This window comes from Thermobia domestica, chromosome 1 (genome assembly GCF_964235325.1).
Source record: "Thermobia domestica chromosome 1, izTheDome1.hap1.1, whole genome shotgun sequence".
Classification (NCBI taxonomy): Eukaryota; Metazoa; Arthropoda; class Insecta; order Zygentoma; family Lepismatidae; genus Thermobia; species Thermobia domestica.
The window spans coordinates 182214529-182237052 of record NC_137454.1 but is presented as its reverse complement, the minus strand read 5'-3'; the positions used below and the strand labels follow the sequence as shown (position 1 = coordinate 182237052).

At 33.6% G+C, this 22524-nt stretch overlaps 1 protein-coding gene across 3 annotated transcripts in view; it reads left to right on the top strand.

Moving 5' to 3' along the window:
• Positions 1-13781, top strand: part of Mgat2 (alpha-1,6-mannosyl-glycoprotein 2-beta-N-acetylglucosaminyltransferase) — a 105280-nt gene extending 91499 nt beyond the window's left edge. For all 3 annotated transcript variants that reach the window (XM_081767072.1, XM_081767059.1, XM_081767065.1), the window contains one exon: positions 865-13781. In XM_081767072.1, the coding sequence (XP_081623198.1) occupies positions 865-1081 (217 nt within the window). In that variant the 3' untranslated portion in view covers positions 1082-13781. The remainder of the gene's footprint in view (positions 1-864) is intronic.
• The last annotated feature ends 8743 nt before the right edge of the window (positions 13782-22524 follow it).

Here is a 22524-nt window from a genome sequence, read left to right as displayed (position 1 = left end):
GCGGTTATCTCTGGTGCATGGGGTCTCTGGTTCGATCCCGGCCGAGTAAGTTCGTGATTGGAGAGCATCGTGTCCGTTGGTTTTCTCGGGGTACTCCCGTTTACTCCCACATTCGTTTCAATTTTGAAACTTCGGACCACTTTGAATGTAAAATTCACGTCATACTAAGAGTAAAGAAAATCATAAGAATAAAAGAATGTTCTTTGCTTTGTTGTTCATTCGAACTCAGCAAAATAGTAGAGATAGATAAAAAGTTTAAGAACGAAATAATTCAACTATTTATCGTTAATTAAGGATCGTTCTATATTTCTAGCATGTGTTTAAAGAAAGAAAACATTCAATTTACGAAATAGTTTGCGTGGAAGTAGAAAGCCAATAATAGCATCATTCACTCGTTCATTGTTAGACTATTTGTCTCAGAATGTCGTCGCGTAGTTTCACGCGCCTTTTTCTTTGATGTAAATGTTACTTTTATTTACATTCAAATGGACTCGGAAGGAAGAAAATACTTTGTGATGTATGGAGTATCAAGTATGGTCTGTTCTTATGCTTCTGTCCGAATACTTTTAAGGTCACATGCTTATATTCACGTGTGCTTTCAGCTTTTGTCAGGATTCGTAAAATCACACCACATATATGTATTTTCTTTAATTAGTAAGTCCTAAGTAATCCCGCTTTGCTCTTGAAGGATATCATGTAACACATTACTTAAACAGTTAAGCATAATTTTAACAAGCTCTCAATCTTCTGTTCGTCATTATGTTTTAATTTGAGAATATATTTATATGTGTATTTTCATTAGTATTAACTGGAAATCGGCAAATTGCATGGTGCTATGTCTTGACTGTTTACTTATGTTCACAGTGGCGTGCATCACAAGAAGAAAAATTGTGAATCTACAGCTGTTATATCCAAGGTCCAACAAGTGTTGAGGTATGCTAACAAGCACCTATATCCAGCCCGTTTAACACTTACATTTACCAATACAAATAAAAAGCATAAACTGCGTAAAGGCAATGGTGGATGGGGTGATAAAAGAGACCATCAGCTGTGTATGAATATGACCAGAACAGGAAGGTAGTACCAGTGGAATATAGTTCTCGAAATTTAAAATTTTCTTTTTATTCTGGCCTGGTTCCTTTTGCATTGAAAGTTGGTTCCTGTGAAATAAGGAAGACATGTAATGGTATGTACAGAATGTTCTTCAGTGTTAGTCCCGTATGAATGTGGAGACAATATTTTGTCTTTTCATATCTATTTATTTCAATAACTATGTGAATGGAATGTTACTGTATAATGCAAGAATAATTCTAAGTACCTATGCAGGGAGACTCCAGTGTTTATAATACAATTTTTAACTTTTACTGACTGAAACTTATTATTGTGTAGAGTCCCCACAAAATTGTAGATTCCATATTGTATTCATATGAGTGTATAAAAATGACAGTAGTATGTTTATTAAGTAGAACAAAATGCAGAAACTATCCTACAAGATATACAATAAGCAATCGCCTAATGATATTTGCCTGTATACTTGTATACTGTACTTTTTAATTGTTTTGTACTGAAAAAAAAGAAGAAGCAATATGTTTCTCGTGTAGCTTTACATAATCTGGGCTATATTTTCCTCGTTGTCTTGTTTTTAAGAGAGGAAGTAAGTTTAAAGAATGGTTGTTTACGTACATCAAATCTAGGATATATATAAAGAATTTATTATTTTTAATGTGAATGATTTTTTTTGTAATTAAAAAAAAGACACTTTTGGCAGTTAGATTAAGTCTAAAACTTTCACATTATATCTCATTGTATTTCATGATTTCTGTACTGTATGTTGTGTATATAAGTACGGTGTGTTTCTATTTTTGCGTCCTCGCAGTAGTAAAGGCTCGTCAAGTATGATAAGCGAAACTAACTTGCTCTATATTGTAGATTTAAAGACAAATATAATATCTGCAGAATGAATAGTGCGCACATATATTGTACAGTTTATATGTAAAGAAAAACAAAAATCTTAGATGAAGTTTTAATAAGCAAATCAGTTAATAGCAGAAAAGGACTAAGCAGGGAAACCCAGTGGCATTTTACATGTGTTCATCAAATTATAATATTTTCTGCTTGCTTTTCATATTTACTGTTGTTGAATTAACACTGAATTCGTCACAGTTAAAAGGCAAACTTAATCTCGAGAGGATGCCATCTTAGTTGAGAAGAGTTAGATTCATGTTCCAGAGGCAGTCATCATGAAGTTTCCCTTTGGCTCCATACTGTCATATCTTTCTGACAAACCAAAAAATTCTGAAAACTTCCTCTCTACCTCAAAAAAGCAAATTTGTCAAGTGAAAATACAATGGAAGTTTTTCTTTCCTTTTTTTAAAATATTCAGATTGCTGATTAATCACTGGACAATTGCTAATTACTGTGTTGGTAAACAGTACATTAATAAAATCTGATTCTTTTCGAAAATTTGTGATTATATCAGTTTTTCATCGTCGAAATCCCGGAAATCCACAGTTATTGAGACAGTGGTCTTCAGAGCTTTTATGTGACCATTATTCTAACATAATAAATCATATTGTTGCTTGTATTAAGGCAATCGAATCAATGTAAGAATTATACGTAGGTTCTTGTTCTTCATCTTCTGGGCCATCCCACCATTGTTCCTTGTACTGTTTACGCATTAAAGGACACTTCTCAGCAGTTTCAGAATGTTACAATTTTTAAAATTCTAATTGAAGTGAGAACATAAAATACCTATATTTTTATCTTGCCGTTTATAAGTCGTCTTGAGGCTTATGCTGCTCTAAATTGAATGCCTTTCAACTAGGTATATTTTTTGTTCTGTTTGTATATGTTTAAACTTCTATGCATACCCAGTTTTTCTAGTCAACTTTTCATTCAGCATAATTAAAATAAAAATTAATCAAAAACAAAACACAAAGAATCAAGAGAACAGGTCGTGTATTAGAAATATCTGAGAAAGGGTCATAACATTTGTATTTGGACCTTTTTCTTACTTACAAATAACCTTTTTACAGTAATAAAAATGAACTATTTATATAATCAGTTAATATGTCACAAATGTGGTTATTTTCCTTTTTTTTTTCTCAAAGATTTAGTATATGTATTAAAATAATAATATTAGGAGAATCGTTTAAAGCTGCATTCGACTGCTATCTCATTTACAACTTACTAAGTGAGTTGCTATATTGAAACAACTTACTTACTTAAAGAATATCCCAGTATGTCATAAGATTTCTTTTTTTTTTAATTATTCGTTATAATTTGTATATAAATTAAATGAATTGCTTTGTATTGTATGCAAGTGATTGTTGATTTCTTTAAGATATATTACTCGTGCATTTTACTTTTACTAGTTAATGTATACAAGAAAAAATGAAATATCTATTGCTAATAATAGTATTATTTTGCGCAAGAAATTGTAAATACATCTTTGTAAGTAATAATTGTTCATTATATTGTAAGTTGCTTCAAGAGTGTTCTTATCAATAAATTCAAAAGACATTTACCTGGTTTTTCTGTATCTTGTTATAGTAAAGTTGTAACAAAAATGTTAAGCAGCGGTTTCCCTGTCACCATTGTCAGAACAAAAAGTTTTTGTTCAGTAGTGTAAATATTTTCTGTTTTATTATTATTGTTATTTCCTATGTAATTAATTTCCGTGCATACCATCCCCATTAAAAATTTCTCATATCTGTCTTGACAATTCTGACTTCACTATAACAGGATACAGATGAGTAGGGTGCTATCTTTTGAGTTCATTGAACAAGTATTCGTTTTATTTTCTGTACTAAATGATAACTAAAACGAGATCATACTTATATATATTACTTAGGTTTCTTTTCAGGGAATTTTCGAGCTGAGCCTCCCAAGGATTGATAGTATAACGAAGTTATTTAGACAAGATAAACGCTCATTTCATGAATTAATAGCTATTTTCAAACAGAAAACTCTGAGAGAACAGCTCTCCCCACCGGTCTAGTGGTTAGCGTGCTCGCCTCTCTAGTGCACGTTCTTCCGTACAGTGATTAAGATTCCACCTTAAAACTCTAGTCAACGTCTCATATAGCCTTGATGCTGAAAAGGGACACAAAGTTCAACAGACAACAATCTGAGATAAAATTTGAATTTTTATTCTTTTTCTTTTTTTCCGTGGTGACTGTAGTGAAAGGTTCAAATGGGATTTTGTATAATTGTATCTAAAATGGACTTGCAGTCCAATGCATATCACAGCTCATATATTAAAGAAGCGATTCCTAACAGGTATTTCGCGCAGCGTAAGTCACGATGTTTTAGAATTTAAAAGTAAATTGTATCCCGTACAGCAAGCCTGTAAGTCTAGACTGTATAAGACACGTTTACTTTACCATTAAGCCTTTAATAATAAATTAAAATCAATTTTGAAGCCTTTGAGTTCGATATGTGTATATAACTAGTGTGTCGCGATGTCGTGGTAAGTATGTTGTCAGTAAAAAGAAGTTGGAAATCACTGCATTAAAGCTTGATTAAGCCAAAAATATGTATTTTTGGAAGTGAATTTGAGAGATCTGCATAGGTAGGCATGTTTCGTGTGTTTTGTAAACTGACTATACGCTTGGACCAAATCTTGTTTAAACAAAACAAAATTGATTTATAAACGTGTACACATTTTACACTAACTACCTTTAATTAAATACTTTCTGGTGACCAGACCAACTATTTAAATGCTTTTTGCGTAAAGTTGTTTTGTTATGTTCTATAATTGACTCTGACAGAGCGTGAAAGTTTACCATACATCTGTTAGAAGTCCCTATTGTTATATCCTTCGCTGCATCAGTTTGATAACTACGCACAAGAGTGCAGCGTCAACAACAAATGAAAACATGCAAGAATTAACAGAGCTGGTTATCCGCATTATTGCCAAGAAATTGTGTGAAGCAGCTACGTAGTTCGTCTACGTACAGTCTGTCAATAGAACACAAATTAATGTGTTACGTCAAAGCGTAGTCTGAGCACATTGCCATCCGATGATATTAAAACGAAGCACGTATGTCTACTATAAATTTGCATGAAAATGAAACGCAGGAACAGCGTTGTGAGACTATAAGACAGTAAGACAGGATCATGTGTTCAGTGATGTAAAAATAAATAAAAATAAAACAACAGAGAAAACTACGAATAACTTTGGGCATTTTTTGTAAGAAAGCGTTAATAACTGTTAGGAAGAATGAAGCAGATAAACCTGTGTTTGATACTTATTCTCCAATGGATGAAGTACAGAGATGAATATTTTACATGTGGATTTTTTGAATGAATAATATCGTATTAAAAAGTTTAAAAAATTGTTTTTAAAAAAATCTTATATATAATGGACAGATTTAAGATTCTTTTACGTTATATAGCTTTTTTTACGTTTATTCTTTCTTGCTTGCAATTTCTTCTGTATAAAGTTAAGTAATAACAATAGTAATTGGGTTGGTTTGACACAAAAGGGAGCCATGGCGACATAGCCACAGAAATTAACCATAGCAACACAAAATGAAGCTGTGGGATTATATAATTAACTCACGTAGATGTTAATGAATTTATAGTTTTATTTTTGTTACTAATTTCTTTATACCTATTAATGTCAGTAGCAATACATGTGTTTATTAGATTTTACTTCGGTTTTCAATCATTGGTGTACTCTTTCTGTAAGCTTGTGTATCATCACTTTAATGTTTTTCGTTAATAACTGTTATTAATTACTATATGCAGCGGGGTATATATCTTTATTTCTCAATTTTACATACCTTAATTTAACGGATTTCGGAAGCAAAAAAGGACAAAATGTGGAGCAGTGAATTCAGTTTGTAAGTCCTAACGTGGTAAGCTTCACATGACTTTCATTTATTATTTAGAAAATAAAAGTTTTAACATACCTTACGTTGATGTATTTGATTTTTGACCCTGATATTTCTCTTCCTTTGACTCGAAACATCGTCTGAAGGATAGGCCTTTGCAGGAAAAAAAAAAAAATATTCACATACTTGCCAGACTGTCTTCTTCCGTATTTTAAAGCATACTTGAAAATTTTAAACTTCAACTGTAAAATATATTCTTACTATTTACTGATTATATTGAAAATTATATTTACAGGCCATTACGTGTCACTATAAAAGTAACAATTCTTCGATCTATGTTATCAGAAATCACAGTAACCAGTTTACGAAGTGAAATTGCTCATATAGTGATTCAAAATATTAGCCTAACAATTTCACTTCAGGAACTGGCTACTGTGATTTCTGCTGACGTAAATCTAAGAATTGCTACTTCTGCAGTGTCAGTTAACATATTTTTTTTCATACCTACGGTCTGTAAATATAATTTTCACTAGTCAGGAAGTAGTAAGAAGAATTTTTGCAGTTGAAGCTTAAAAGTTACAGATATCCTTAACTACACGGAAAAGTTTTTTTTATAAAGGTCTGTCCCTCAGACGATACTTCTAGTGCAAAGGAAAGGAAATATCAGAATCACAAATCAAATGTGTTAACACAAATTATGTTAAAACTTCTATTTTCTATACAATATGATTGCGTAAACAAAATGAAAACATTAATATATTACTATATTATAGTATACCCAGGTATTTTGAATTGTCAGATTAAATAGTGTGCTTAATTATTACTTTTTTGGGAACGTAATTGTGGATATTAGCCACTGCAGAATAACATCGGACCGCTATTGCTCTCTTTTAGTAGGTATAATATAAAAGTTCAGACCATTAAATAAAAAGACAATCTTATTCAAATGGTGTGTGATTATTGTAGTTAAATGAAAAACAACACATCTCTAAGATGTATTTGTTGAATGAATTATTGACTTGTGAATTCAGTTAATAGTCATCTTGATTGTTATGTAAAAACCAATAATCCTTGAGAGATAATTGCAGTATAAAGGGGTTTATTTCAAGTTGGGGCTGAGCTGCTATTTGTTAATAAAATAAGGAAAAAAGAAAAAGGAAAACTAACTTTTTTCACGAAGTGTTACAATAAAGGTATGATTCAACTTGGAGTTGACGCTAAAATGGCGCCCAGTTCAGAAGTTTTCAAACTTATCATTTATTCTTTTTTTTTTTTTTTTTTTTTTTTTTAAATAATTTGTAGTTTTTAGATTCAGTGATTTTAATTCAGTAGTTCAACTAGAATGTATCCATATTGACAATTATTATGAACAATGAAGGTATATTAATATAGTACTCTTCAACGGGCAGATTCAGATGTACGTCTATGCCATCTTGGTTGTAGCAAATGCTGTAACTATATTTTTCCCCCACTAATACAATTCTATTTTATAACAAACTTAATGTTGTAAAAGGCTTTGCCTAAGTTGCTGCCTCAAAATACAATTATAACCTATAAAAGTTTAGAAGAAAGAAGAGTCAGTTTGTCCTATCAGATGATGGATATAATGTATCTCATGACGCCAATTGTTTATTTTGAATTTTAGACATATTTTACATAAAATAATAGAATTTGCAGAGAATATTCGTTGTTTTACAGTTATAAAAATAATATAATTAATGTGGATGAACTGGCCCTTGTTCTGTTTCAATTGTCTCTCACAAGTATTGTTGGCTAAAGCATTAGTAGAATTGAGCAACAGTTCTCTTGAAACTTCAGGAATGAAAGTAACAGTAATATTAGTTGTCTGTCTTTTTACCGCAACGGATATCCTTTTGAATTCTGGACATTTTCGATTCTCGGTCATTATCACAATCATTAATGTTAACTTTATATTTAATAAATCATTATTGATGTTATTGTCCTCTAACGTAAAAGGAGAACTTCTTACGATGGGTTCAGTTTAGGAAATTCAGTTCACCATTTGTGAACATTAAAAAGTTACAAGGGGCACCCACATTTTCTGTTGTTTATCAGTTTAAAGTAGAACATAAACAAACTAAGGTGGTTTGTGCAGTGGAGATAGTTGGGGAAATAATAAGTGATACATAAATGTTGTTGTTTAGAAAACGCTGTGCAGGACATTTGATTTATTAAACACAACACCAATAACACCAATGCTTATGACGGTAACAAAGATCACAATGTTGATTGAAATTATTTATAATTAAATTTTAACGTAAAAGGGGAACTTCTTACGATGGGTTCAGTTTAGGAAATTCAGTTCACCATTTGTGAACATTAAAAAGTTACAAGGGGCACCCACATTTTCTGTTGTTTATCAGTTTAAAGTAGAACATAAACAAACTAAGGTGGTTTGTGCAGTGGAGATAGTTGGGGAAATAATAAGTGATACATAAATGTTGTTGTTTAGAAAACGCTGTGCAGGACATTTGATTTATTAAACACAACACCAATAACACCAATGCTTATGACGGTAACAAAGATCACAATGTTGATTGAAATTATTCATAATTAAATTCTAACGTAAAAGGAGAACTTCTTACGATGGGTTCAGTTTAGAAAATTCAGTTCACCATTTGTGAACATTAAAAAGTTACAAGGGGCACCCACATTTTCTGTTGTTTATCAGTTTAAAGTAGAACATAAACAAACTAAGGTGGTTTGTGCAGTGGAGATAGTTGGGGAAATAATAAGTGATACATAAATGTTGTTGTTTAGAAAACGCTGTGCAGGACATTTGATTTATTAAACACAACACCAGTAACACCAATGCTTATGACGGTAACAGATCACAATTATCGAAATTATTCATAATTAAAAGGGATATGCGTTACGGTACGAAGCGATGCCACAGATATTTATGTAATTTGTACGTTATAATTTTAGTCAATAAATAATAATGCCATTAATATAGTGAAATGTTATATTATGTGTGGCCTTTCTAGTAAAGGAAAAATGAACTGAAATTATTTGAGTACTATTATTTAATTAAATAAAACATTGTAATTACCTGCTTGATTTTATTGTCACGACTTATTTCGGGTTGCGTTCTATATGTATTATTATATTTCCTACTGGGACCAAAACGATCGTCTAATACATTCATTAAGTTAGTCGTAAATCAGGTGGGTGATTTGCTTCCACTTCTAGCAGAAAATTTCAAAGTTTACTAAACGAGTTTCTCTGTTGTAGCACATTACGAATTAATTAAGCATTTCTTATTAAAAGTTAGTAGTGACAGGTAGATGTGGAATTGTGTTCTCATAATCATCAATTAATTGAAAAATAAAATACACCTAAGAAAATTTTGAGATCTTCCCCGACTAAAATTATTATAACTTAGTGAAAATTAGTAATAAATGTAAACTTGACTGCTTCCTATATTTCAAATAGTTTGACAGCAGTAGAAAACGAAAATAACGAATGCCCCTGGTTATAGGCAGAAATAAAGAGTATGTCTGTTTACTGAAAGTAGAGATGTAAAGTCTTCTGTTATATTCTAAAACTTTAACTTCTTAATACTGGGAATTGTTGACTTTGAATCAATAGTCTGAATATTTTCAAAACGGATTGATAAGTGGGCCTACCTTTTAACATTGGTTCCGAATCACATGTGTTGCGATCTGGAACCGAACCTAGACAAGTTAACGGAAATTTGTCCATTATTTGGAACTCAATAACGGCAGTTTTGTATTACTTAGCATCTAAATAAAATGACATACAATTTATATCTTAATTACATTCATTCTGCATGTTGAACGTGAAATTATATTATTTTGGCCTTCAGTTGTATAATGTGCATGTGTTTTGTATTGATACGTGTTACAAAGCCAAACTATTGATACATGTTATATATATTGATACACATGATACAACAGGAAAAAAAGTTATAGTTCTTTTCCTTAAGTCGCTCATAAGAAAAGATGAATGAGAAATAATATCGAAAAATGTTTCCAAACTATATGCGATATGCCGTGATGGTTCTTTCCGTAAATTGTTGTAATAAAAGTTTGTGTGTTACTCTCAAAATATTACTTTGATGTAGTAAATCTGTAAGTAGTTAGGATAGTTTTCACATTCGTAACTACTATATAAAATTTTGTAATTATTTTTTGGTCTGGATTTGATGTGATCTTATGAACTTCAAGAAAAACAAAACAATAATTTAAATATATTACGGAACTTATCACACTATGAATTAATATCATTATATTATATTCAGAAATGTAATACAATTATTATTATTATTATTAATTATTGTTTTTCCAAGCGTGTATTTTACCGATTATAGTGGCTTTGGAGTATTGATATTAGGTTGATGGTAAGCAAAAAAGACAGAGCTTCAAGACTGCTATTTAATTGGTCATGACTTACATGTAATACATGTTGAATAACGATACATGCATTATACATAAGAGGCGAGACTGGAAAGTAAGATTACAACGACTAGTATTCGTCCATAAAAATAGGTATTTGACAAAATGTCTGCTACAACGTATTTAGTGATTCAGGGGTTATTTTCGACTTAATTTCCGCCATTGTTCAAACACTTCTTAAGTCGAAGTACTAGCTTCTGTATTCCAGAGTCATAGAATTCTAGCGCTTGCTGCTGGAACATTTCAGCTTTGTTCTTGATCTCTTTGTTGTGAAACTATTGTCCAGCACGATGTTTCTATGCTCGCATGAACGGTAACAAATTTTTTGTGAATATCCACTAGGCGCTTACCTTGTAATTAGAGAAAACGTATAACAGAACGTACTTCACGTTTGGCGGTATTCTAAAACGGCACAGCCATTGTAAACACGTTCTATTTGCATTAGACTTCACATAGCAGTGAAGAACAGCCGCGAAAGGAATGCGGAAGATTAACAATAAAAGCCAATATAGCCAACTTAACGAAAATATTACTTGTCCGCTTACAGGGGTTGTAACCTTACTTGACGGATACGCTTCGTATATAAATATATGCATGTATTTATATATATATGTATGTATGTATGTATGTATGTATATGTGATTGCAAAGTGCATGAGAGAGAGAGAGAGAGAATGAAAGCGTATTTGAAAAAAAAATATATTGTTCGAGGTTCTCGTTGCATTTTGTACAATGAAATCTACTTTTTTAGTAAATTTAAATTTTCAAATATATTGTAACCAACTATAAATTACCTCAAATTAATGTCTTTAGTTGTTTTCGTATGTTAGTATCAGAACTCGATAAGACAGTTCCAAAAATGGATGCAGTAAGAGAATCTTCTCGAGTTCTAAAAGTCAATTACAGAGGTTAAGAATCAGGGCGCAAATTTTCCGGGCGCCAGGTCGTCACTGGCGACTAGAAATTTGGAGCTGGCGACCAGTGTTCAGTAAGAATGGTTTCTGCCTAAACTTACAGGGCAGCACAGTGTGTGTTTCACACGAAAATAATTATCACTGAATGAGAGGAAACATGGAATTTGAAGTCTTCATAACGGACATGAAGTCTTCACAACGTTGTAATTCGCCCCTCCTTTCCCACCCTCAATCGAAATGGTTTGTCTCATAATTTGTACGTGAGAGATACTGGCGACCATCATTTTAGAATTGGCGAATGCGTCTGACTTTGATATTTTGCGTCCTGTTAAAGAATGTTTCGGAATAATTTTAGTAAACCCGTATGCAGTGGTCGAAGTGAGACGGTATGCCATACCACCTCTGGTTTTTCAGTAATGAGGACATACCGTCTCTGGTTTTTCAGTGATCAAGACAATATTTAAATAGCCGGTATGTTGAGTCAAAATCGTAATAAAACATACCGCCTCTGCTTTTCTTCCACTTCGAACACTGCCCGTATGACTGGAGTGAAACACTCTACAAATACAGAAACGTTTCTAAAATATTAATGAAAACTGCTGAAAGAAGGCGTAGACATAAGATTAGATTATTTGGCAAGAAGACTATCTACTTTGAATTATTAGAAATAAGTCTATAGCGCTGGAAGCAGTCCTTATATACTTTGGATGTTTTAAACAAATTAACTGTATGTGTTCCTTTAATATGAAACGTTATTATTTTTCTTATAAGTTTATATGTACAAGAAGCACTTCTTTATCCTAATGCGCTGTGGAGCATTAAATAAATCACGAAATGAAAATAAAATGTGCTCTGTGTCGTGATTGTCTTGCTACAATAAAAGATCATGGACTCAATTTCCGAAGATGACTCGCAGCTTCATGAACATTATGTATGAAATTATATGGTAATATTATCGATAGACATTTAGATCGCAGATCTTGCCAAAACCAAACTCACATATTACAAAACTTTGATTTCAAGGGAAAATTTCCCATCCCAAGTACCTTTATTGCATTTATACTAGGAATGAGATCTTGTCTTGCTGGATATGAGTGGGGTGTAGCAATACATGAAATAGTGGACCTCATGGTGAATTTTGTCTTATAACTCTTCCATGCTGTTAATAATGGCTCTCATTTGGTATCTTCTGCAGGTTTATTGCTTACCGTCTCTACAAATTTACTGAAACGTTCAATTAATCAATTGTCCTTTTATTTGGACTGCATAACCGCTCCAAGATTCAACATACAGGTTCAAGATGTTTATTCGAGAGCCGCTATTAAAAAAACTACTTGCAAATTTCTCTTCCTGTTTTTATGTGATTATTTAAAGCTGAATTTTATTAAATTCGCAACCAAATTTCGGACAAGCAGGTTCCGTCTCGAGTAAGTGAAAAAAAAAAAAAAATGGATAACTGGTACAGTAGATTTCATTGTATGTCACAACGATACCTCTGATGCTGGTAAAACTCTTTCGAACATATAAATATAGGTTTTATTTATAACATAATATGAAATGTAATAATTACTATACTTTGATGTTCCCATTATACATTTTGATTATATATCTTCTAAGTGTATGCATGTGATCTCAATGAGTTCCATTAAAAACGAAAGAAAAAAGATATATATTTAAAAAAAAAATAAAACGAATACACTGCTGAATTTATTCTATACAATAATATGTATAATATTTTTTTAAAAATAATTTTAATGTATACTTTAGTATGTGACCAAAGACAAAGAAGCACATTGAAAACCTCTTTTTCATTAATATAATATTTTCGCGTTTAGGATATTCTCTTTTTACGTTATTAGTTGTATTGTTCCAAATTTATTTAACTATTTAAACTGTATTACCAACTTGAAATGCTGAAATATATATATATGTTTATGTAAATTTATAAGCAAGTATAGACAGTAAAATTTAAATCTTCCTCGTCTCAGTTGTATTTCGTATTGTATTTTATTATTATTATTATTTGTTTAATTTTCTGTGTAATTTTGTGAATGTTTAAATCTAGTCATAATCAGCAAAGTAGTTGTCGCTAATCTATGATTATGTTTTTTCTCTCCTAGTCAGATATTTACACGTGTGGGCCACAGATTATTCACTCTGTGTCCAGTGATTTTTATTATTATTTTAGAAATACTTTGTGTATTCCTGTGTGCCTCAAAATCTGTATAAACTTATCTTTTACAATGACATTATCAGTAATTTGTTAGGCATTTTTTTTTTAATCCTAATTAATCACTGATGTTCGTTCATCTCAATTCTTTTTCTTCAATAGATATGTGGTAGTTATGCTGATTCTGCATCAATCGAATTTAAATTAATAAGAGTTGAGTAATTATGTAGACAAATAAGCAGATAGATACATACACTTTAAAAAAAATGGAAATTTAAATCATGATCAATCATATGGAATGATTGTAGAATATGACGTTTCGTAATTGAATGTTTAATCTTTGGAGCTGTTGTTTCGAGATTGAAATATTTTCTGTTGCAATAAATTGGAATAAATAATGAAAATTAAGAAAAAACTAATTTATCGTTTCCTTTTATTTCAGTTCTTACTAGATGCTATATACATAGGCCTCCCAAACTTCTCGATTTAGCCGGGACAGCCCAGATTTACATCATTTGTTCCCCCGGGAGTTGCTGGAAACTCCGCATGCCCTGTTTCCTTCCACAAAACCAAAGTTCATATCATTAATGCGATTAAAAAATTTCCGCCTATCCGTACTCAGTTGATAGGAATAATTTACTCTCGTTTACTTTCGGTGAGTGTGAACTTTATACAATTAATCCTGATATTTCAGCAAGAAGTAAGTGCATAACTATGAATATACTGTAATTTTTTTATAAAATGTCCCGGTTTTTTAATCTGGAAATTTGGGAGCCCTATACTTACACCAAAATGAGGCTGATTCTGTATTATGATTATTAACTGTTCTTCTTGTCCTCAGACCCTGGGACTAATGTGGCTTTTTTCTTCTTCTTTCCACGTTTCTCGATCTTCAGTTTTTTTTTAAACTCCAAATACATTTTGTTCTGTTTTTCAAATCATGGATCAGCTGTGTTCTTGTATAAGTGCTCACTTTCATTCCATATTTCCTTCTCTGGCGTTATGAAGAAAAATGTGCATAGTCATCGCAATGCAGAACGTTATAACCAATTGTAATCTTGAAGAATAGTAATCGGAAAATGTCCCAGGTGTGAGCATTGTTTCCGTCAAATACTGTTCGAGGCACGCACGTGTAATGTTCAAATAGTGTACGTTAATAGTAGGTATGGTGTAGATAATTTTGTAACAAGATGGTTATGATCAGTCTTGTTCTTAAGGAATGATGACCTAAAAATTCTCATATTAACGTTAACAATAGCTGCATCTAGTCGAAATATGTGAACTACATTGACTAAACTTCACATGTAGTCGTAGTGCAGATAGTTTTAAAGCTGATGTTATGATCAGGGTTAGGGTTTTTAGATGAAGTTTCCATAACAAAAAAGTAAGACGGAAGAGAGCAAAAAGATGCTGTTTCCCTCAGCTATTTTACAACTATGTATACGAGTTCAATAACTGTATATAATTAGTAGAGTACATTCATTAGTTGTTACCACAGGAAGGGATAAATCTAAAACTTTGTACTTGACAACATTAACTAGTTCTAATTTGTTTAACATAGCAAGTTCCAAGTTGTTAAATATAGGCCTGTTTTTATTTGGAGGTAGAACGTCTATGTAAATGCTAAAGCTTTTTCTTAGAACGTCATGTAGACACTAAAGTTTTTCCTACATCCCCAGAGACCAGTGAAATACTTCGTATTATCTTCGAGCGGTAACTGTGTATACCTTGCAAATTCGACAACTTTCAAATTATCCTGAAGACTCGCCTCAAGTTTTTTAGGCAGATGATCAAACTCGTTCCTCACATAAGTCGATAGCGTTCTGTTTTTCTGTCTTGTTTTTTCAAGTTTTTTAATGGCACCCATCCAAGGACGTAGGTTCATTAAGACTGTAAGGCTAAGGCTAGGGGGCGCGGTGGCTCAGTGGTAGAGTGTTCACCTCCGGTGCTCGATCCCAGGTCGCACCGTGTGGACTTTGTGGTGGACAACACCGTGCTCGTGGGCTTTCTCGGGGTTCTCCCGTTTCCTCCCACTTTTTTCATTCCATCATTTCACTCATCTCTCATCATCACCGTCTCTTTTAGCCTAACCGGCATAACTGTGGGACGTAAAACAAAGATTTCATTTTTTTGTAAGGCTAAGGCTATTCAAATACTTGTACGTCATACTCAAAATAATGTTCCTAATCATTAATACACTCTATCTTGTTAATATATTATTTATTTTATAATATGCCGTATAAGTAAATGCAAGCAATAGTGACTTACCGTGTGTAGGCTCTCCAATAACGCACTAAAGACTAGTTTTTCGTAGCTTTATCATATCCACACGAGAATGGACGGAGACACGATCACTTCGTCAACCTCCCAGCAGAAATAATTATTGAAAGCAATGCAGACAATCGAAACGAAGCGACGGAGACAGATGAGGGTGATTAAGACTAGTCTTCGAGACGTTTGGGCAGATTAGAGTGACAGTCGAAATACAATATTTAGAAAAGAAAATTTAGGTTCCCGCACAATTTCTGTGGTTCGCGAAGTGCTTTGTAGACTTTCATAGAGCGGTTGGCTATTTTCGGAAATGCTAACTGTTGTGAACAGAAATAAAGCAGGACATGAGAAACTTAACCGTTATGTGCAGCTTTAAACCCTGATTAAAATGAAACAGAATATATATATATATATATATATATATATATATATATATATATATATTTGGTCTAGGAATTAATTCGTGCGGGTGGACAAGAGATGGCGCAACGAACGGAGTGTCCCACAGTTCCGTGTATCCACACATGTGTTGCAAACCCCTGTCATCGCGTATCGTTCGTAGTATAGGGCAGTGGATTAAAGCGTCAACAATACCAGTTTGTAGTTAAGTGAACATGGCGTAATTTGTGCCTGATAAAGTGTTTTTGCGGGGTGTCCTGCTGCATTACTTTAACATGCAGAAAAGTGCGACTGAAAGTCATCGTATTTTGGTGGAAGTGTATGGTGACCATGCTCTAGCTGAGCGAACGTGTCAGAAGTGGTTTGCACGGTTTAGAAGTGGTGATTTCGGCTTGGCAGACCAAGAGCGAGCTGGACAGCCAAAAAAATTTCAAGACGAAGAATTGACAGCATTGCTCGAGCAGGATTCGTGTCAAACGCAGGAACAACTTGCAGCAGCATTAGGCGTTGATCAAACAACAGTCTCCAAACGCTTGAAAGCCATGGGAATGATTCAAAAGATGTCACATTGGGTTCCACATGAATTGAAAGACAGAGACGTTGAAAGACGAAAAAACATTTGCGAATTGCTGCTTCAACGACAGACCAGAAAGGGGTTTCTGCATCGAATTATTACGGGTGATGAGAAGTGGATCCATTACGAGAACCCTAAACGAAAAAAGGCCTGGGTGAAACCAGGTGAACCAGGTCCATCACAACCAAAACGAGATATTCACTGTGCAAAGGTTATGCTGTGCATATGGTGGGATATGAAAGGTGTGGTGTACTCTGAGCTGCTGCAACCGGGTGAAACTATGAATGGAGAACGTTATCGACGACAATTAATGCGTTTGAAGCAAGCTCTGGCCAGAACACGACCAGAATGGGAGAACAGACATGATAAACTTATTGTTCAACATGATAACGCTCGTCCACATGTCGCAAAACCGGTCAAAACCTATTTAGAAAATGTCGGATAGGAAGTTTTACCCCACCCGCCGTATTCACCAGACGTTGCTCCTTCGGACTACTACTTGTTCGATTGCATGAACAACGATTTGATTGGACAGCGGTTTACTCCTTCAGAAGATATCGAAACATGGGTCTCTGACTGGATCGCTTCCAAGGATGAGGACTTCTTTCGCCACGGAATCCGTACATTGCCTGACAGATGGGCGAAAGTGGTGGCTAGCGATGGACAGTATTTTTCGTAAGGTATTTATGTATTTTGTGTTTGTACTACAGCTTCAATGTGTGCGTACCAACCGCACGAATTAATTCCTAGACCATATATATATATATATATATATATAGAGAGAGAGAGAGAGAGAGAGGGACAGAGACAGAGAAAGAGAGTTTTATTTCTGATTTGGCAACGGTACGGTGTACCGGCATCTTTTTAGAGAGAATGGAATATTTTCTCTTCTGTCTTAAAGAGGTTGACGAGAAACTTCGAAAATAGCAAACATTAAATATATAGGTTTATTGAAAATCAGTTTGTATTGTTGTTCCTTTTTCTTCTTTCTAGGGAAAGAACTGCAAACCTTTGTTCTTTCTTGAAGTCGGTTAATTGTATTCAGGAACTGGGAATATTTGGACCCTTTTGTCTCTCGCTTGCTGACACGCCCTCGCGCAACCTTTTTTTAAAATCCTTTTTTGCATAGTAATATAAACAATAAAGGCTCTAAACCGACCAGATTTTTTTTTTCTGAAAAGACTGATCTCCTTCAAGAAATATTTTCAACAAATTTGTCTGGCTAAACTGAAAGCCAGTACAAAAATTCTGTTGGGACTCCATCTCGGTGCTTTCTCCGCAGAGGAGACTTTGCTCAGTTCCTCTTTTAATGTATGCAATTAATTGTTTTTATTCATTATTAGGAAGAGAATTAAGTGAAAACATCTCCTAGATTTTTTCGCGAAGTTTACACATTAGCTTAATAGAGGTCTGTATAACATTTTGGAAGCATGATTAGTATTCTGAAGAACATTATGTGAACAATGTACTGTATGTGTGTTTTTATTGAAATTCAGTATTTGTGAAACTTTGGATGCCTTCTGAAAACAAACAAAAGCAGCTTACTTTCGCCCATTTACAAAAAGAGAAAAAAGCAAGAAACAAATCGCTAAGAAATATTGATATTGATTATCATTACGTTTGTTGTGTTATAAAATTAAGATGTAAGAATCACGCATTTTTAAAGCATCTTTATGTACGTAAGAGTTCTTAGTTACAAGATTCAGTGATGTGCTACTGGACATTATTATTATTGTTAATAATAATAATAATAATAATAATAATAATAATACCCTGAAAAGTATGCAACTTTGCACTTTTTTACCATTATGAACCTGAGGTAAAGCGTACCGTCACCTTTATGTTTAGAAATAAAACGCTGTATACATATATACACTAAGAATAGAGTATCTCACGAAAGTCTGAAGTTAGGGAGATGAAGCTTAGAATACAAACTCCTTAATAGAAACAACGTAATAAGTGTTTCAACCTTTTCGAAAGTTCCGTCCTTAAGGAGGAAAGGAGGACAACAATTCTTATAATTTCCAAATTTCTGACTCCATTCAGAAAATGTCCAATGTGAGGATTAGTTTAAGTTGCAGATGTGGAATTCGGAATATTAATTCAAATAAAAAAGGGAATGCATCGTTTCAGTGTCTACAGAGGGAAAAGAGGATTTTTTTTGTATTAAAATTTTCGTTTCTTTGGATTTGCTAAATAAAATTCATTAAAAATATGGGGACAAGTGCTTCAGTGTTTCCAAAAAATTCCGCTTCTAAACAACAAAAATGGGATATTTTTATAGGTGCCTTCCATTTCAATTCAGGCAGAGCATGTACCATCACCATCTCAGATATTGTTGAAACTTTTTATAGCAACTAGACATGCTTTTAAGAGACCCATATTTTTTTTGTTTTGTCGAAAAAAATTTTCCCGCCAAGTAATGGGCCATCAAAGACGGGGAGTACAATTTATGAATTGTAGAAGACATGGAAAATGGTCAACTTCGGAGCCTCACCATTCGGCTATGGAGACAGGTAGAGTTATAATTCTTGTTGTGGTACGTACACAGGGATATAAATAAACTATATTTTATTATAGTTTGGTTTGCGCATGCGTATCTTTTTGTACATAAATTAACAAATGGCGGTCAATTTATCTGAAAAGTTGAAGTTTGCGAATTTTTTTTCGAGCACTTCCGGTTCGAATTTTAAAATTCTATTTTCACGGTTAGTAAGACCTAGTTACCCGCTTTCCGAAAAAAATTTGTATCGCTTCTGTGTGCAACCGTTTTGTCGCAAAAAATTCGAGAAATCGTACAATTTTCAAAAATCGCCATTTTGGGGCGCCATTTTCTCGAAAACACCATCTTTTGAAATTCTGAAATTTTGTCAGATGGTTCAACTTTATATGAATAATAAATACACCAAATACCATTCTCGACCAATGCTTTATGAATTAACTGCAGCCTTTTAAAGTTAACGAAATTTCGTTAACTTTGATGTCACAGTTAGCAACACTGGGAACAATAAAAGTGCAATGATTTGATGATGTTTGTGGTTCACATTCATTAAATGAAGAATAAAAGGTTTTCTTGACTGGTTTTTTATTATTTTGATCAAAAAGGCTCTCTGAAATAGTAAAATGAACCTTCCTCTACTCCTCCGTTTTCTTAAACCGAAATAATCTGAGGTGGAAATTACGATTACGAAATACACAAATTTTAAGTTTACTTGAAATGGCCATCCAATAAATTCTGATGATCTATAAAAAGCCTGAACTATTCCCTCAGTGATGATTTGGAATGTTCTAGACAAAGTCTCAATTAAGTGCGATGTCATTACAGTGTTCGAAAAAGGACAAAAAGTTAAAAAAATCGAAACGTTTTCTTACGCGTTCCAAAGAAATTTACTGACTTTTTAAACAGAACAATCCCAGCATAAGAATGGGTCACTCAGAATTGTATAGTATTTGACTGAAGTGGGTCAGTCCGCAACCTGTGAGGGAAGTGTGTGTGTGTATTGTGCAAATTTAAAGTTAGCTGCTACTGCGTTGCTACAAATCAAAGATGCAGCCTTTATTGAAGCTGTCATGAGTGACCTTTATATCCTATGATCCGTAGAAAATGACAGCTGTCTTCAAGAATGTGGTGAATGTCCTGGAGTGGAAGGAATAAGTGTGGAGTCTTTAATTTTTGATCCTGATGAAAATGAAAATGTTACATATGCCATATGGGAAAACAATGATCTCGTTAAAAAACTGTCACTTTCTGTTTTCGTATCATACATTGTTGGTTTAACTGTAAGCACCGTATAAAATTTCAAGATACAAATTCTATTTTACTTCATGTGGACTTGTTGAAAACTGGACTGTTATTCTGCTAAGTGAAATTCAGAGTTATCACAGGAATATGAAACAACTGACAGTTTTGTTGTAATAACTAACTAACTCTATGGCCTATGGAACCCGGAGGTTCAATGCCGCGTTCACAAAAGCTCTCCACTGACTTCTATCCTTAGCTAACTGCATCCAGTTTTTACTTTGTATTCCAATCTCTGCGAGATCCATCTTAATAATGTCCTCCCATCTGCGCCTAGGTCTTCCTAATGGTCGTTTTCCGATTGGTCTTCCAGTCAAGACTTTGAAAGCGTTTCTACTTTCTTCCATTCTAGCTACATGACCCGCCCACCTAAGCCTCCTAGACTTGACGACCCTAACAATGTTGGGTAGACCATATAAATTATGTTGTTCCTCGTTATGAAGTTTCCGCCATTCCCCATTCCCGTTCCTCTTGGGTCCGAATATTTGTCTCAGGATCTTGTTCTCAAATACTTTCAGTCTATGTTCTTCCCTCAGAGTAAGCGACCATGTTTCGCAACCATACAGAACAACAGGCATGATTATCGTTTTATATATGTTAAGCTTCAAATTCTTCGACAGAATTTGCGACGACAAGAGATTTTGAACCGAATAGTAACACGAATTCCCTGCTTTCAGTCGACATTTAATTTCTTCGTGAATGTGATTTTCGTCTGTTAATATCGATCCTAAATATTTGAAAGTATCCACTTTATCAAAAGTATTATTTAATATTTTAACGCATCCACAATTTGCCGTATTACGGTCCCGACGCACTTCCATGTATTTAGTTTTCTCTGCATTTACTTCTAAACCCATGTCCCTGCAAGCGTTTAATAAGATCTCTGCATTTCTTTCTATTGTTCTCCTATCATCCCCTATTAAATTTACATCATCAGCATATGCCATAACCTGGTGAATACCGTTCAACTGTAGGCCCTGGTTGCTATCTTTGATTTTCCTTATAGCGTATTCCAGAACGAAGTTAAATAATAATGGCGACAACGCATCTCCTTGTTTCAGGCCATTTTCGACGTGAAAGCTCGTGGACAAAAATTTTCCTACCCGGACTTTACTTTGGGATTAATTTAAACATAACTTAATTAATCTAATTAGCTTTCTCGGTATTCCAAGTTCTGTAAGAACGTTGTATAATGTTTCTCTCCTAACCGAGTCGTAGGCCTTTCTAAAATCAATAAATAGTTGATGTACCAGGGTATTGTATTCCCACTTTTTTTTTTCGAGTATTTGGCGAATGGTAAGTATTTGGTCGATAGTTGATCGATTTCGTCTAAATCCGCACTGATAATCTCCAATAATTTCATCTGCGTAAGGGGTCAGTCTTGCTAACAGAATATTTGAAAGGATTTTATAGGATGTTGACAGAAGAGAAATGCCTCGATAATTATTACAGTCAGTTTTGTCGCATTTCTTGTGAATTGGAACAATGATTGATTCTTTCCACTCTTGTGGCAATTCTTCGTTGTTCCAGATAAGGAGAATGAGTTGGTGTATCTTGTTCCACAATTTTTCGCCTCCAGCTAAAATTAACTCAGCCGGAATTTCATCTACACCCGGAGATTTATGTTTCTTTAATTTCTTTATAGCGGTTTCTACTTCTACTCGGTTGGGTTCTAGAATATATGGTTCTGCGGTGTGTATCACCTTTTCTCCACGCACACTAGTTTTTGGTTGCGTGTTAAGCAAATCGTCAAAGAAATCTTTCCATCTATGTAAGATGCTATCCGTGTCAATGAGAACTGTACCATCAGATTTCTTTAATATATAAGCACGAGGTTGATAGCCTTTCTTAAAATTCGTTGATTCCCTTATACATGTCCCGGATGTTTTTATTTTTACTATTATTTTCAAGTTCCTTAATTTTAGCTTTCAGAAAATCGCGTTTCTTTGTTCTAAAAGTTTTGGAAGTTTCCCGCCTGATATCTGCGAACATTTGTGTAGTTATTTCATTCGGATTTTGTAGCCAGCGTAATTTAGCCTGTTTTCTCTTCTCTGCTAATTTTATGCATTCCTGGTCGAACCATGGTTTGTTCCTACGTATTTCCGCGTGTCCCAACGTT